The sequence below is a fragment of the Hyla sarda genome, chromosome 5 (genome assembly GCF_029499605.1).
Source record: "Hyla sarda isolate aHylSar1 chromosome 5, aHylSar1.hap1, whole genome shotgun sequence".
Classification (NCBI taxonomy): Eukaryota; Metazoa; Chordata; class Amphibia; order Anura; family Hylidae; genus Hyla; species Hyla sarda.
In genome coordinates, this window is record NC_079193.1 from 316,199,545 (window position 1) to 316,218,194 (window position 18,650).

Consider the following 18,650-nt stretch of genomic DNA (forward strand, 5'->3'; position numbering starts at 1 on the left):
ACACCCTCACCACAACCTTTGGCGTCCTACGGACAGGATACCGGTGTGCGCCATTGGCTGTCAAGGAAGGTCCCGCACTGAGAAAAATCCCTTTTTCCGGCTTTGCCAAATTCTCCAAAAGAGCCAAATGATAAACGTCAGGGAGCAGATTACAAAAAGTATCTGACCTCTAAAATCATCTAAATCAAACTACGCTAAGAGGAAACTGTATCAAAGGCCGAGCACAGAGCTTACCCAAGAGACCTGTTCTAACTGTCCCAGGTGAGCTGGTAAAAACACTGCATCCACCCACACTTAACCTTCTATTTTGTATGTCCCTCCACTGGAAGACAATGTTAGTATCAGCTTACTTGACAAACTCAGAAGACAGAAAACATGCGTGTCTGAGAACGGTAGGGTTCTCTTACTTTTCACATCATTGTTACCATTGGCTTTCTCTGTTAGGAGGTGCCTCTTGAAATGATACAATCAATCACCGTGAAGGTATCCTGTCACACTGATATAGTGTATTTCACCAATATCCGCATTCACTTACACATGCACAATAAAAGATGTTAGAAAATTTAACACAGCTGTTTCAGGTTCTCAGGGTTTGTACACACGACAGAGGACAGAGGGTTTGGGGATCAGAGGAGAGAGAGCTACTGAGACACAAAGGACCTAACCTATTATTAGCGCCGGTGTGGTCTCATTCCTCTGATCCACGTCCTGTTTCTGTCCCTTGATCGCTTTCAAACTCCCGGGGTTCGGAACCAATTGATAAGATAAAGACAATGTGAAACAGCTGGACCAAATTAAAAAGAAATTATTAATTAATTAGGCAGGATTACAATGAAACACGCATATACATAGCATCTCCAAACTATCCTACCGGCATATGCAATTTGATCAGATAACAGCACTGTCTTTTATAGTGTAAATTGTCCATTATAAGCCAATCCGGAGACAAAAAAAAAATATCTATGTTGTATAGTCTTCTTATCTTCATTCCATATGGTTCTTGGTAGGGCGTGATGACATGGGTGTATTACACTCATAAGCAAAACTTAGAAGGAGTACATTTTGTAAGGAAAAAAAATCCCCATGACAAAGCAAAGTGTAATTGTTTCATTGTCTTTTAAGAATCAACTTGATATTAAACTCAGATTAAACTCAGGAAAGATGGTAGAAATTCATTGATTTCTTTAAAACATTCCATCTGTCATATACATGGCACTTAGTTTACCCTCTCCCTCTCTGGCTGCTCCTATCATACTGTGTAAGGGTTAAAATTGCTAAAATAAACAAACCTTCCTGATAAGAACACAGGAGCAGCCAGAGATGGGATCCCATCCTGGGCCCTGATGATGATTTTACAGTTCCGTGTATTACAAAAGCCTCCTCTTCCATCAAGAGAAAATGATAAGATAAGGACTATCATAACTTACAGCCCTGCTCTGCTTCCTCCTCAGCGATGGGCTCACTGTTGCCTGCGGAGCTCTTAAAGGATACCTCCGGGATGTACAAATTATCACCTATCCTAAGGATAGGGGATAATAAGTGTTAGATCGCGAGAGTCCGACCGCTGGGGCTCCGCGATCTCCCCAATGGAGCCCTGACTCCCTGCATAGAACGGGAATTTTCAACCACCCCCAGAAGCGGTGGCCGACACGCCCCCTCCGTACAGTTCTATGGCAGAGCCGGAGCGCTGCTTTCGGCAATCTTTGGCTCTGCCATAGAACTGTTTGGAGGGGGCATGGTCGAAAATGCCTGTTCCATGCAGGGAGTCGGGGCTCCATTCGGGAGATTGTGGGGCCCCAGCGTTCGTACCCCTGCGATCTAAGGATAGGGGATCATTTGTAAATCCTGGAGGTAGCCGTAGCTCTTAAGGAAGCAGCCTTAGGCTGCGTATTCAGAGTATTTTGTGCAGGCAGACAGACGGACCGGCCCACAGTATGCTGATGGCCAGTCTGGCCCTGCACGTGGCCATCTTCCTAAGCCGCCGCACCTGTATATTTATCTATCAGTGGGGCGGCCTGACATGTTTTGTGGCCTGCGCCGCTCCCGGGTATGCGCCCCCGGCGGGGCCGGGTTCGACAAATGGTAGGTACGCCACTGCTGTTCAGAAGATCGCAGGGGTCCCAGCGGTCGGAGCCTCGGTGAGAGGGGAGAAGCATTTTTTCGCTGCACAACCTCTTTACCTGCCTGCTAAGTAACACCAGACTACACAGAACAGAGTCATGTATAATAAATATCAGAGACTGTAGAATTTCATATAGTTTAGTGCAAATGGAATTCAGTTTATTATATAAAGAATAATAACATGTAAGCATTTACATTTAAGGGGGGAGGGGGGTTATAAGTATCCAAACATATCAATAGTTTCACATACAATATACAACTATAATGTATAGGGATAGATATATCATCATTATTGTGCACATAGAACTTTCTGCAGTCAAAATCTTTATAAGACCTTCCCGGTTTCCTTCTTCCAGCTCTGTCCGGCCTATTAACAGATATTCATTGAAATACTGCTAGTAAGGGTCATTTTGGTAAAATGCTATCAGGATCATCAAATGCAATCTAAATAGTACATTTCTTCCATTGCAGTTACTTTACATTCAACGCAGGGTTTGGCATATTGACATTTTGAAGTGATTGTATACAACTTGGCGCACAAGACGGAGGTAGAATATTCGAAAAACGCATCTTCTATGGAATGTTTCTAGGTTATGATTATGATGTATGAGAAAATATTTTTTTTTTGTAAGGTGTAAAGCGGTGTTTCTCAACCAAGGTGCCTCCAGTTGTTGCAAAACTACAACTCTCAGCATGCCCGGACAGCCTTCGGCTGTCCGGGCATGCTGGGAGTTGTAGCTTTGCAACAGCTGGGGACACCCTGGTTGGGATACACTGGTGTAGAGTGACAAGAAAATGTGCTAAAATTGGAAGCTCTGCATCTATTTCTGAGTGAGGCCTCATCTACTTGGCACAGAGAACCACTACGGCGGCACTTTGTTTTCCTCTGTATAGCGCCCCCGTATGGTACAGTACAATCATAACAACATCATAATACAAAATGAGATAATGCAACAATATTATGTTATCACACGTTCCATGTAAATATGAGATAAAACATCCATGTGCCTCTGTATAAAATCGCGGCCCATAGATGTCTATCCGTATATCCATAAAAACACCCATGCAGGCTGCTTTCCCCCCTTCTTTGTATCACAGGTTTTAGTGAAAAGTAATCCAGAGGAAGAACCTCTTTGATCTTTTATTATAGATATGGAAGAAAGAAAAAAACGATAAAAAGGAATCTGTAAGTTTTTTCATTATTTTCGGAGTGTGCTTTTTTTTTTTTGTTCAAACGTATAAACCTTAATGACAAATCCATGTTACCCGAACTTTTGCCAAATTTTGTCAATTTGCATCAGTTCTGGAGTGATATTTATTTTTTTATATTTTTTTTTACAGGATCCTTTTATAATCTGTTTTCTTCTTTTCAAAGAGGAGAAGGGAAGACAGATAAAAAAATCTTGTGTGGACCAAGAGTGTTTTCACTCTATCAAAATAGAGGCGCACATCTCGGCCCAACTATGGGTCTGGGAACATAAATTGTCGGCTGTCAGTTCGGGTCATCAGGCCCACGGTTAGGCCGAGACTTAGGCTAGGTTCAGACTACGGAATCTCCGGGCAGAAAATTTCCGTCCGGAGATTCAGAGTGCGGCCAGCACTGACTGAATCAGTCGGCACTAGGACCGCGCGGACACTGCAGTCTCCCATAGACTGCAATGTGTTCCGCAAGGATTTCCACCTAAAGAAAGAGCAACCCCTTTCTTCAGGCGGAAATTTCTAAGCGGATTTTCCATTCACAAATTCCGCTTCACAAATTCTGAAGTGTGAATTTGTGAACGGAAACCCATTCACTACACTATACATTTAAGCAAGTGGAATTTCCGCCTGCAATTTCAGAGAGGAATTGCAGGCGGAAATTCCGTAGTCTGAACCTAGCCTTACTGTCATAATAGGTCAGCCTTAGACCATGTTCACACCAAGGAATTTCCAAGTGGAAAAATTATACTTGGAAATTCAATGTAGCAGAGTCCCATTGATTTCAATGGGATTCTGCTGCACTGTGCACACGGCAGAATTTGGCAGAAACAATGAGCATGTTCTAGGTGCAGTCCTAGCACCGGCAAACATGCAAATGTGCAGAATGTCCACTCAGACATTCCGCACCTTTTTCGTCATGTGAACAAGTTTCCACTTTTTTTTGCCAATTTTTTTGACCTTTGCTTTCCAAAGATGCACTCCAAAAATAGTGGGTGTTTTTTGTGATTCCTATATTATAGAATTTAATTTCTATAAAAAAAAAATTGGGGAAAAAACAACAGAAAAAAGCCAAATGCTAAACCCACATTGCATTTTTTATGTTTTTTTGCTCCCATGGACTTCTATGGGGGAAAACACCAAGGGGGAGATTCATCAAAACCTGTACAGAGGAAAAGTTACTGAGTTGCCCATAGCAACCAATCAGATCGCTTCTTTCATTTTTCAGAGGCCCTTTCAAAAATGAAAGAAGCTATCTGATTGGTTGCTATGGGCAACTCAGCAACTTTCCTCTGGACAGGTTTTGATAAATCTACTTAATAGTCTCAACAGGCTGTGATTTTGGAAAACTTCCAGTGATCCCCAAACCGCAGAAAAACGTCACAGATGAGTGATAAAAAACGCAAAAGGATAAAACGCCAAGTGGGTATGGCGTGTCATCCAGCTTTGCGATGTGCATGAGACCTAACACTTGTAATAACTTGAAGTAATGCAATGTCATATATATATATACACAACTTGACAACTGATGTGGAGGTATAAAGTAACTCTGTGCTGGAGAACTGGATCGGATCTCATAAGAACAACGCAGGGCAATCTTTCTCAACAAAACCTTCCTGGCTGTTCCACATTGAGATTCAATATCATTCTTCTAGACTGGTATTTCCCAACCAGGGTGCCTCCAGCTGTTGCAAAACTAGAACTCCCAGCATGCCCAGGCAGCCGAAGGCTGCCTGGGCATGCTGGGAGTTGTAGTTTTGCAACAGCTGGAGGCACCCTGGTTGGGAAACACTGTTCTAGACTCAATAAATGGCTTCTGCAAATCAAATTCCGGCCATAAATTAGGCAGGGTGCAAACTCCATACAAATGGTCAAAATTTGCACCTTTACGTAGTCGACCGGAGGGCACACTTGCTTCTATACTCTTACCTTCCTCTGTAGGGGTAAAGAGTGGCATGACTCTCGGGCCACTTTTGGTCCGCTTTGTTGTCTAATGCTGCCTGTCTCTTGAGAGAACAAGACTTGCATAGGTTAACACCACCCATGAGGCCCACTATCTTCTTGGGTCCCATAGCAGCTAGGGGATCTGCATCTGTGCAGGTACTATCTGAAAAATATGATATATTATGCTTGAAATTCAAGGGATATGAAACAATACAATAACTGGTATTGACACATGTCAAAATGGCTATTCTGGTCTTTCAAGTCTTGCTCATGTGTTCTTGCTTTACAACTTGTAATAAAAGGGGTATTTCATATTTCTTTCGGATATCCTTTGAGCCCATTATGCCAAGTTCTAATACTGTGTAATATACTTCTATTACATCCGTGTTTATGGAACCCACACCCACACTTTTATTTAACTGTTGTCTCTGACCTTTCCCAGCATCCCACTGTGCCAGAGACAATATGTCATAAGCCACATGGTCTGCAGGGGGCGTGACTGTGCTGCAGTGGGTGGGGGATAGCATTACCTTAGTACAGTGGTTCTCAACCTTTTTTGCCTGAGTACCCCTTGACAGCCCAATCCCCAAAAAATTGCAACTCCATATTAGAGACATTTTGTAATGATTATACTATAATTCATATGCTTAACTTTCCTCTATAACAGGCCCCCTGTTCTTCTCCCCATCTCCCCAGTCCCCCAATTTACAGGTGACGTCTTTCCTAACTCGAGTTGTTTACTTTTCTTTACTTTCTGGCCTAGACCGCCATTAAGTTTTCTTTCCCATACAAGACTTCTCCATAGAACAAGCCAAACATTTTAGGCTCCTTTCTGCAGTACAATACCCACCTATTTACTAACACCCCATGTTTATAGTAACACACAGTAATAGTACCCACTTTGCGTCCCCATAAAGCTGTTAAGCCCCCTCTGTGCCCCCAAATATAGCTGTAGGCCCCCAAACTGCCCCCATATATAGTTGTAGGCAACCATACTGCCCCGCTTTGGTGCTCCACTGGTCTGGGGACATATTGCTATGGCTCATAGCAGTAGGTCCCTGGGCTGCAGGGGCAGTTGAGCAACAAAGCTGATGGTAGTTACTGCCCACAGCAGCCCAGTGCCCGCGCTTCCCCTTTGCTGTCCTTGTGCTCCGTTCCTCGGTGCAGTGACGCCAGCCTACCATTTCTTTCCAGACCAGTAACCAGTGACTGTGGCTGCCATAACTGATTTTTTTTCAAGTGCCCCCTGGAGAACCTCTGGGGGTACTTGTACCCCAGGTTGAGAACCAATGCCTTAGAAAAATCCCTTCCACCCTGCTATCCATCAACTTCTGCATAGCCACGCCCCCTGGAGACCATGTGACTTATGACAGATTTTCCCTGGACACATGGAATGCTGGGAAAGGTCAGAGACAACGGTAAAATAAAAAGACTTGCTCTAAACTTGTGGGTCCAGTGCATGAAAAATGGACACTGTGCCACATTGAGGTTATAAAAGCTAATTACACTGTATTATAACTTGGCATTATAGACTCAAAGGCTAAAGAAAAAAAATCTGGAATACCCCTTTAACAAATGCAACCTAAAAGTTAACATACAACATATAAACAATAAGGGTTTGCCAGAGTTTGGTAAAAAAAAAAAAAAAAAAAAAACAAACAGGCTACGCCATTTATGCAACTCCCATTAAAATCAATAGGAGTTATGCAAATTGAAAGGGAATACCCCTTTAAGACAACAATAATAAGAAAAGACCCCCGGGAACTTAATAAGTAAAATATTCCTAAATACTTTTTTATCACATGTGGGATTAATTGTTCGTTTGCATAGTTAAATTAAATGTATTAATCCTTTCATTTAATTAGCACTTTTATTAATTTCTATGGGGTTAATAACTTGCTGCAAAGAGCACAAACCCACAGTTACTCTAAGCAGATGTTGGCTTTGATGCAGCACATTGAGTAATGGATTGAGTCATTCCTCATTGCTGTGGGTTACAAAGACTTTCCAAAAATTAAAGGAAAGAGTGTAAAGTAAGACAAACGTCGTTCGCCCATGTTGTCACATTGGAAAATATCTGAAAGTAATGAGTCGCAATACATAGAGAATGTCAAAAAAGTGCAAAAAAATCTGATTAATATTATGTGCAATTCAATAATAAGTGCAGAGAATTGTATAGACAAAAACTCTAATTCTATTTGCAAACTCAGAATAACTGGTCCATGTAGTGCTAGGAAAAATCTGTCAGGACCATGTTTCCACACATCATAAGGTTAAAGCAGTACTCCGCGCCTAGACATCTTATCCCCTATCCAAAGGATAGGGGATAAGACGGCACGAGCCTCCGCCCCGCATCGCCAGTCATCCGGCACGGAGCAAAGTTTGCTCCGTGCTCTGGATGTCTGTGGTGCCGCAGCCGAGCAATTAGACATCTAGGGGCGGAGTACCATTTAAGGTTTTTATTTATGGTAAGCAGGGAGTAGTTGTCACATCCTTAGCCTCATGATCTTGTGAAGTTGGCCACCATAGGTCTCCATAATTGTAAAAAATATATTGTATTTGTATAGGGGCTATACACAAAGACAAAACAGTTTGGTCACAATAAGACAAAGAAAAATGATCCAACAGCACTGCCTACTGTTCTGGTGAAATTACTATCTGAGCCAAGTTATTAAATAATTCTGGCCACGTTTCCTTTAAAATTATGTATTGTTGTCATAGAAGGAGAAGGCATTCAGGTCATATATTATATACCGTATATATATTTTATATAACCAAATTTGCTTATATAGGCACTGGAGGGGTTGTCCAGGTGGAGGAGTTCACTAACCTACTATTGGCCATCTGACAGACCGGGCCTTACTGTTCAGTGCTTCCTGATCTCCTCTCAATAGGAAAAGTCCTATAAGCCAATCACTAGCCACGACATTGTCCCAATTGGCTAGAGGAGGCATTTCCAATTTGAGAGCAGGAAATCCTAGGCACTGTCAGAACAGCACCCACAGAGGATCGGTGACAGGTTATTGCTTTTTTTAAGATCTATCAGACCTTTAGGACACAACCTGTTGATATGACATAAATGTCTGTGATACATCTTTATGCCATTTCGTAAACAATTTCATACATGACCCCTACTGGACTTTGCTCAAGGACGGCATAGGGTAAACACCAGAGGTTTGCACTTTTGCACCTACACTGACTGCCCAGTATGTTTACAAGGGTTGTCTAGTTTATACAAGGGAGTCCTATGCAAGATCCTTATCTAATCATAAGAAATGTAAAACAATTGCAAATAGCACCTCTGGAGGTCTAGTGTTACACAGAAAACCCATTAAATTTAATGGGCACAATGTAATTCAAAAATGTCCCTGCAGTGATGCTACAGGGGTATTGCACACTTTAGGCCCTTTCACAGCTCATTCATGTGGTCCTTTTTGGATCATTCATGTGGCCCTTTTTATCATTGTTGGCCGCATATCACCAATTAATACAGAGCAGTGTGCGGCCAATAACAATGATTTAAATGCCTGCACAAAAGATCCAGTTGGCCAATGAACATGGGTTTTCTGTTTCGTCAGCTGATCGCTGGCCCTTTCAAACAGGACGATCAGGAGTTCTGAGAATATTATTTTCTCAATCCTTTGTGGAGGAAATACCTTCTTTGAACATAAAACCTTTTTTACTGTCAGCCGAAAATATCAAACCCGGCCAACTTCTTTCCAGAAGATGACATGACAGTCTGTTATCGGTCAGCTAAGCTGATCATTCATTTGTTAAATTTCACCCAATGAACAGTTCTTTTGGTTGAAATTGTCATTTTTCATCACATTTAAAGGCTATAGACTCCTTTTCACAAATTTTGTTTTTATAATTATTTGTTCCCTAAATTCTGAATTTCTAAATAGTCTTCATTAAAAATGTTCTACCATTTTGCTGCTCAGAGAAAGATAAGAAAAAAATCATCAAGGAGGATTTCCACTAAGTGTTACAGAAAGCAGTAATGATCGGGGTTGTACATAGAAGCTCAGAATGTGGAGAGTTGAGTGAGCATACATGGAGAGCAGCTCACACAGACTGTAGATAGGAAGGAAAGCAGACAATAGGCAGTTTGCAGGGGAGAATCACATGGGCTTTGTACAGGTGTAGAGAGAAAGTATCTGCTGTGTACAACACCCATTCCTGCCCTGAGGCTATCTCTAACTCAGAAAGAGCACAACGTCTGTCTCATGGACAATTTTTATCTTTCTCTGCGCAACAGATAAATGTTAGGACATTTTTTATGAATTTGCAAATGTATGATCAAAGGGGTATTCCGGCCATAGACATCTTATTCCCTATCCAAAGGATAGGGGATAAGATGCCTGATCATCGGGGGGGGCGCGACGATGGGACCCCCGTGATCTCTGTGCAGGATTGGCGACGTAACGTCATGCCACGCCCCCTTGTGACGTTACGCCACCCCCCCTCTCCATTCACGCCGCCTCCTATAGACAGCGGCAGGCCCCCCACGATCAGACATCGTATCCCCTATCCTTTGGATGTCTAAGATGTCTAAGGCCGGAATACCCCTTTAATTCCATCTTTACAATTAAAAAACAACGTTTCTGAGAAGTGTACCTAGCTGGAGGCCAGAAACAAAACTCTTACTGAGACATATATATCTAGACATTTACTCATGTATTTGTGTAATAATTTGAGTGTGTAATAACTTCAAATGTCATTTGTTTGGCGGTTTAACAGTCCATATAGGACACTATGAATCAATATATGGAATATGGCAAATATGACAATATAACCACTACCTAAGTGATCTCTCATATTTGATGTGTCCAGATCATGTGTTTTGTATTTTTTTTCCATTCTTTCACTTTTTGAATCTTTTCTATTCTTTCTTCTGTTTACTGGGTTTTCCAGTAATTGAAAAACGAGTGCATTTCCGTGTGTATCATATTCTGTTTGTGCGTAGATCAGCAACTGAAGGGGATGAAGACTTGTGAGACAACTACAACAGTCCACATCAAATACGCAATAAAGAAACAGGGTCTGGGACTTACACAGTTCCACAAACAACACTAATACTGTTCATATGTAAGTTCACCAACAATAAGAAGCATGGATCAATGGTTTCTGTGGCGTCTGTTTAGGGTAATGCCATTTGGGTTTCAAATAAATGAATCATAACAGGCAGATGTAAGGATAATGGAAGGGTAACTGTACATTCACCTGAACATCATGGGCACAGCTCTGGGTTTATAAAGTAATATGCATGAAATTGTTTATATATTATTCACAGTATAAAACTAACGTGGACATATTACATACACATAAGGAAGGAAGATATGGAGGGAGGATCCAATTTTCCATCAATAAACAAATGCGAGACACGTGTTTGTATCTCATGTGTAGAGGTTGGCACTATTAGCTAATAGGCTATCACCACCTTCACTGTGGGTAGGTGATACGTCCACTCCAAAAATCTAAAAACATGTAAAAAATGTTACTGTGAAACAAAGTGCAGTAGGCCCGAACCACGGATAGATTCATGGCCCCATATATCTGCTTCACTGAAAGTGCCGCTAATGGGTAACAGTCAATGCTATCAGCAAAACTAGCTCATAGAAAACAGTCCATAGGAAGAGAATAAAAGAGCACTTATGGAAGAATGGTGGTCACAATGTAAGTACACATGGGTATGTCATGTACCAGCAGCTTAAACATTTATATCACAAAATGGCACCGCCCGAGGATATGCTTAATACCCACACTTCAGTACATCATTTTTTGTATGTCTGGGGCACGCTTTATCTTCTTTCACTACAATCAGAGCCCGAGCCATCTTTACTTATTTTGCTCACGACAAGCCATTATCTTTTTGCTTGGCGTGTCTTCTCATCTTCATAGATATTCAATACTTATGGAATAAGTTCTTCTTTTACATAAACAAGTAGCCCAAAGAAAAGAGTTATGGTGGTTTGTATAAAAGAACATCAATTGGTTTTCAGTAACTTTTTTTTGCTTGTGTAAGAAATGCACCAACAACGTGTAAATTTGTAGAAAAGCTGAGCAGTGCAGAGCCCATAAATCATCATGCAATCCAAGATTGGACATCCCCGTAGTTTTATCAATATGTAACCTCTGTAAGAACCCATGTCTTCCCTGATGATCCAGTGGAGCACGAATGCTTTGCTGGACTCTGGATGAGCTTATTCTAGACCGTGTACATTATTCCATGAGCGCAGTTCATTCATCTGAAGTGTCTGATGCAGGTGAGATTGGCGCGGCCTTCAGTCAGGAAATCTCTGACAAGCTTTTTTCCAGCGGCAGGCTGTGCACCACTTGTCTCTGTTCTCCATCCCGTACACCTTGCGACATTTCTTGCCTTCGCCACGTGGCTTTCTGCTAAGGAAATGAGAACACTTCTTTTTTAAAGATACATTTTTGTCATGGCAAAAAAGTATGCTAATTCCATGTTTAGAAGCCCTAAAAACTTTTAGCTACTCATATACAGCAGCATTTCTGACCTTTTGGTTGGCACCTAAGGAAATTTGGGTTCATAAAAGCCCTATTACACGGGGCGATTATTGGTTCTAGGTAATAGCCTGGTGATCAGCTGACAAACAAGCAATTGCTCATACATCGCCTAGTTTTAGTATGTTCCCATGTAATAGGGGATGTACGGACAATGAATGATGGAAGCAAAGGGGGAAAGATACAGCAATCGTTCAAGTGGCCCGGCCTACACAATAGTCAAGTATTGTAATAGACTCCCTTTAAGAGTGTGATCTACAAGGTCAGTGCTCGTTTAGTTCACATGTTGGCCCATTATAAAGGGTCATTTAAATAAAGGGTCCTTAAGCTCATGGCTAGGGCTTTAAAGGGGTATTCCGCTGCTCAGCATTTGGAACAAACTGTTCTGAAAGCTGGAGCCGGGAGCTTGTGACATCACACCCCGCCCCCTCAATGCAAGTCTATGGGAGGGGGCGGGGCGGGACTTCATGAGGGGGGGGCTATGATTTCACAAGCTCCCAGCTCCAGCGGTCGGAAAAGTTTGTTCCAAACGCTGAGCAGCGGAGTACTCCTTTAAGGATCCTCATCAATCCCTTTGGCTTTTATCCTGCCTGGCAGATGGGCAGTAAAAAAAATCATCAAGGAGGGATTCTGCTGTCTCAGAGTTGCAAAGAGAAGCATTGATGGGGAGTTGCACACAGTCTGTGGAGAGCTGGGTGAGCATACATGAAGAGCAGCTCATCCAGACTGGAGATAGGGAGAAAAGCAGACAAAAGACATTTTGCAGGGGAGAATCACATTTGCTGTGTACAACTGTAAAGAAAAAGCAGTTACTGTGTACAATCCCCTTCCCTTATTTAGTGCACATGTTGACCAAATATAAAAGGCCCTTAAAGGGGTCTATGCTGCCCCTAGACATCTTATCCCCTATGCCAGGCCGCCGGCCTGGCACCCCGAACATTTATGTTTAGAATGCCGGTTTCGGGTGACTGTTGTTGTGACCTCAAGCCCCTTTCATTCATGTCCATTGGAGGGGGCGTGACGGCTGTGGTCACTCGATAGGAGATAAGTTGTCTAGAAGCAGAGTACCCCTAGTGTAGAGAGGACTTCATTTTGAGGATCAACATGAGACACGCAGAGATAAAACAGCTATGGCATATCCTAAAAATAAGCCATTACTTTCTGTGGTTAAAAAAAACTAAACATTTTTATCTGTCCCATTTTGAAACATATGTTTCCCATTTGGTCTTAGACTCTCTACCGGAAAATGACTAGTAGATCACTGGACAATGTTATTGTTTCTTCTAATATTTCCTATGTATTTTTGTATTTCTATAGTGGCTTATTTTAGTTTGCCTATACAAGTTATTAATACTTTGGAAAACTATATTCAATTTACTCTATATGCTTATTGCTCACCATATATGCAATTTACTCTATATGCTTATTGCTCACCATATATGCAATTTACTCTATATGCTTATTGCTCACCTTATATGCAATTTACTCTATATGCTTATTGCTCACCTTATATGCAATTTACTCTATATGCTTATTGCTCACCTTATATGCAATTTACTCTATATGCTTATTGCTCACCTTATATGCAATTTACTCTATATGCTTATTGCTCACCATATATGCAATTTACTCTATATGCTTATTGCTCACCTTATATGCAATTTACTCTATATGCTTATTGCTCACCTTATATGCAATTTACTCTATATGCTTATTGCTCACCATATATGCAATTTACTCTATATGCTTATTGCTCACCTTATATGCAATTTACTCTATATGCTTATTGCTCACCTTATATGCAATTTACTCTATATGCTTATTGCTCACCTTATATGCAATTTACTCTATATGCTTATTGCTCACCATATATTCAATTTACTCTATATGCTTATTACTCACCTTATATGCAATTTACTCTATATGCTTATTGCTCACCTTATATGCAATTTACTCTATATGCTTATTGCTCACCTTATATGCAATTTACTCTATATGCTTATTGCTCACCTTATATGCAATTTACTCTATATGCTTATTGCTCACCTTATATGCAATTTACTCTATATGCTTATTGCTCACCATATATTCAATTTACTCTATATGCTTATTACTCACCTTATATGCAATTTACTCTATATGCTTATTGCTCACCTTATATGCAATTTACTCTATATGCTTATTGCTCACCTTATATGCAATTTACTCTATATGCTTATTGCTCACCTTATATGCAATTTACTCTATATGCTTATTGCTCACCTTATATGCAATTTACTCTATATGCTTATTGCTCACCTTATATGCAATTTACTCTATATGCTTATTGCTCACCTTATATGCAATTTACTCTATATGCTTATTGCTCACCTTATATGCAATTTACTCTATATGCTTATTGCTCACCATATATGCAATTTACTCTATATGCTTATTGCTCACCTTATATGCAATTTACTCTATATGCTTATTGCTCACCTTATATGCAATTTACTCTATATGCTTATTGCTCACCATATATGCAATTTACTCTATATGCTTATTGCTCACCATATATGCAATTTACTCTATATGCTTATTGCTCACCTTATATGCAATTTACTCTATATGCTTATTGCTCACCATATATTCAATTTACTCTATATGCTTATTGCTCACCATATATGCAATTTACTCTATATGCTTATTGCTCACCATATATGCAATTTACTCTATATGCTTATTGCTCACCATATATGCAATTTACTCTATATGCTTATTGCTCACCATATATGCAATTTACTCTATATGCTTATTGCTCACCATATATTCAATTTACTCTATATGCTTATTGCTCACCATATATGCAATTTACTCTATATGCTTATTGCTCACCTTATATGCAATTTACTCTATATGCTTATTGCTCACCATATATGCAATTTACTCTATATGCTTATTGCTCACCATATATGCAATTTACTCTATATGCTTATTGCTCACCATATATTCAATTTACTCTATATGCTTATTGCTCACCTTATATGCAATTTACTCTATATGCTTATTGCTCACCTTATATGCAATTTACTCTATATGCTTATTGCTCACCATATATGCAATTTACTCTATATGCTTATTGCTCACCTTATATGCAATTTACTCTATATGCTTATTGCTCACCATATATGCAATTTACTCTATATGCTTATTGCTCACCATATATGCAATTTACTCTATATGCTTATTGCTCACCATATATTCAATTTACTCTATATGCTTATTGCTCACCATATATGCAATTTACTCTATATGCTTATTGCTCACCTTATATGCAATTTACTCTATATGCTTATTGCTCACCATATATGCAATTTACTCTATATGCTTATTGCTCACCATATATGCAATTTACTCTATATGCTTATTGCTCACCTTATATGCAATTTACTCTATATGCTTATTACTCACCTTACTGCCACACCAGCTCTAGGAGGGGAAGATCTCACTGTATGAACTGATGGAATATACTCCTCAGTACTAGTATTACAAGGAAGACAGACCTAAAAAACATTAAGGAAAATACAAGGTTGCATTAATACAAGTGGCTCTCGCAGAACGATTATACAGTGGTCCTTCAAGTTACAATATTAATTGGTTCCAGGACGACCATTGTATGTTGTAACCATTGTATGTTGAGATCATAACTCTATGAAAACCTGGTAATTGGTTCTGAAGCCCCAAAATGTCATCCAAAAATAGGAAAAAGTGAGGATTAAAGAAAAATAAGTAGATAACTAATATAGATAAAGCAAATCCTTACATATAAAAGTAGGAAAGATCTGCTGGGAGCTGTAAATCACTGTCTATTTCAGTGTTTTCCAACCAGGGTGCCTTCAGCTGTTGCAAAACTACAACTCCCAGCATGCCCGGACAGCCAAAGGCTGTCCGGGCATGCTGGGAGTTGTAGTTTTGCAACAGCTGGAGGCAGCCTCGTTGGGAAATACTGGTCTATGTAGTGGACAGGAGCTTCTTCAGGGTCCTGTACAGTACACGCAATGTCCTAAATAAGTAAAATGGAGCCGCCATTACCTGGTGTCCAAGCAGCTAACCATGGCATAGGTTAAAAGTAGTACAGAACATGTAATACCTCCCTGTACTGTAGGGGGCGCTACCAGACAGCCAGTCAGTGCATGAACTTTAGGAATACAGGGGTTTTACCAGTGAATGCCCATTCTGATTGGTCGGTTCTTCCAGCTATTGGCATGTTTAGCAGACTCCATAGCATTGTATGTTGAGTCTGGTTTCAAGTTACAATGGTCCAGAAAAGACCATTGTAAGTTGAAACTATTGTATGTTGAGGCCATTGTAAGTTGAGGAATCACTGTATTCTAGTAGCTCAGGGACAAAAATGCCACATTAAATTTTTACAGAAGGAGATGAAGAAAGTAAAAGTTCAACTCACCCAATCCCAAGCAGCAGTGTTTGATTTGTTTTGTCTAGAAAAAATATGATGATTCCTTGAACAAATTTATACTAGAGTTGTCCAGAGAACTGGAGCGCTTGGTAGAACTACTTTTTCTAGACAAAAAAAATCTGCCACTGACTTGGATTTAGCAATTTGTTCTGCAAATTCGCCCGCTTCTTATTACAGTATAGCCATACTTAAAATTTATGGGCAACTATTGACAGCAATAGAAGGAAGGCAGTATAAATAAGTTTACAAACAATATAGATGTACATAACATTATCTACCATATGCAGTGCCACAATGTAGAGAAGCAAAAATTAAGTGCCGCACTCACCGGAATTTGCAGAATGGATGGTATCCATCTGCTGACGCTCATGTGCTTGACACACGAAACAGATACCATCCATCCCACAGAGGCGCCCCTGCATTAATGACTTATGTACCTGCTGATTTATGTGAATAAAGAAGTCTAATCCTGACTGGTGATTGTGGCACTTAAAGGGGTACACAGGTGGAAAAAGATTTTTTTTAAACTGGTGCCAGAAAGTTAAACAGTTTTGCAAATGACTTCTATTTCTTCATATCTTAATCCTTCCAGTACTTAATAGCTGCTGTATACTACAGAGGAAGTTGTATTTCTTTCTGGAGTTCTTTTCAGTCTAACCACAGTGCTCTCTGCTGACGCCTCTGTCCATATAAGGAACTGTCCAGAGCAGGAGAGTTTTGCTATGGGGATTTGCTTGTATTCTGGACAGTTCCTGACACGGACAGAGGTGTCAGCAGAGAGCACTGTGGTCAGACTGAAAACAATTCCAGCTGATAAGTACTGGAAGGATTAAGATTTTTAAATAGAAGTAATTTACAAATCTTTTTAACTTTCTGGCACCAGCTGATTAAAAAAAATTCAATTACCCCTTTAATTTTTGCTTCTCTACGTTGTGACATTGCGTATGTTCTACTCCCGTGTTCCAGGCACCACTGGTAATCAGCTAAAGAACACTTTCTTCTCTTTGTGCTTTATCTAACAAATACATTCCCCTGCACCAGGCAGAATGATATAAAATGAGATTACAGCACCTCTTTGTCTATTATATTATGCTACATGGAGACGCACAGAATATTTAAGTATCGATGTTTCTATTGAACCAGCTTATACTTTGGATTCAGAGTCCTTCTAAATTCCATCAGAAATCTATTACTGACAGAAAAAATAAATTGGTGTTTTCAACACTGAAACCTAACTACTGACAGACTTATACAGACATCGGCATCAGTCTGCAAATAGCAGGCAATGAATGGTGAACAGCGCAATTCCTCAGCATTGCTGTTCAGCACATTGAATGGAGACAGTTTCCTACACTTATATGCTGCACTACCTTGTACACAGTCATTTATGGGTCAGTAAAAAGTACTCCATGGCACTCTTGTATGAATGAAATTGTAAATGTTATTTAAACATAACGTGGGGATGCACAATCACAAGCAGTTCATAGTTCACAGTGAATATTTCTATAAAAAAGCATTTCGGTCCACCCGGGACCACTGTCAAGCCATATCTGCACAAGGTGAAATGTGTGACAGTTCACTGAGGTTTGTCCAGATTAACAATGGTCCCGGGTGGACCAAAACGCTTTCTAAAGAAATATTCACTGTGTATATAGTTGTGAGTTAGCCATCTTTTCATAGGACTATAAACTGTTTGTGACTGTTCATCTCCACATGATGTGTAAATAAAATTCACTCTTCATTCAACCTGGTGTGCAATGGATTACATCTTTTGGCGATTTCAGACATTGATCCTTTCATAGGTACCCTATACTCCTAAAACAAGGGTGCAGGACCCTTACATTGTTTAAAGGGGTTCTCCGCCCCTAGACATCTTATCCTCTATCCACGGGACCCCCGCGATCTCCCTGCTGCACCCGCTGTTCGTTTAGAGCGTCGGGTGCAGCCTCGGAGGCTCATGGGTCACGCCCCCTCCCATAGACTTGCATTCAGGGGGCATGGACGTGACCTCACGAGCCTCTGCCCCACATCGCCAGTCATCTGGCACGGAGCGAAGTTTGCTCTGTGCATCGGATGTCTGGGGTGCCACAGCCAAGATTGCGGGGGTCCCCAGCAGCGGGACCTCCATGATCAGACATCTTATCCCCTATCCTTTGGATCCCTTGATGCATAGACGGAGCTCAGTGACGTCACTAAGCTCCGCCCATACTCTAAGCCGGGCCCAGAGCTGAAGATACAGAAGAGGATTACCAGAGGATGACTGCATGGAACTGTACAAGAAAAGTACCATTGTCATCAGTGCCACCTGCACTACCTGTTGGTACAGATTTCCTTTCATTTGGTGCATTGTGCCAAAAAGTTTGGTGCAGAATTTGTGGCACACTGCGCCATATTTTGGTGCCTG

General features: G+C 40.7%; 1 protein-coding gene across 9 annotated transcripts in view; it reads right to left on the reverse strand.

The window, feature by feature from the left end:
• Positions 1-2,261: 2,261 nt before the first annotated feature.
• Positions 2,262-18,650, reverse strand: part of ZNF704 (zinc finger protein 704) — a 136,263-nt gene continuing 119,874 nt past the window's right edge. The window contains exons 7-9 of one of the 9 annotated variants that reach the window (XR_008844277.1): positions 15,241-15,332; positions 5,248-11,661; positions 2,262-2,488 (exon numbers count right to left, since the gene is read on the reverse strand). Coding sequence is in view for 3 of the 9 variants with exons in the window: in XM_056522217.1 (XP_056378192.1) it covers positions 11,547-11,661; positions 15,241-15,332 (207 nt within the window). In the remaining 6 variants the exon portion in view is untranslated. Of the gene's footprint in view, positions 2,489-5,099; positions 11,662-15,240; positions 15,333-18,650 lie in introns of those variants that run through there. The other 8 variants (XR_008844282.1, XR_008844281.1, XR_008844278.1 and 5 more) reach the window with 8 other exon arrangements.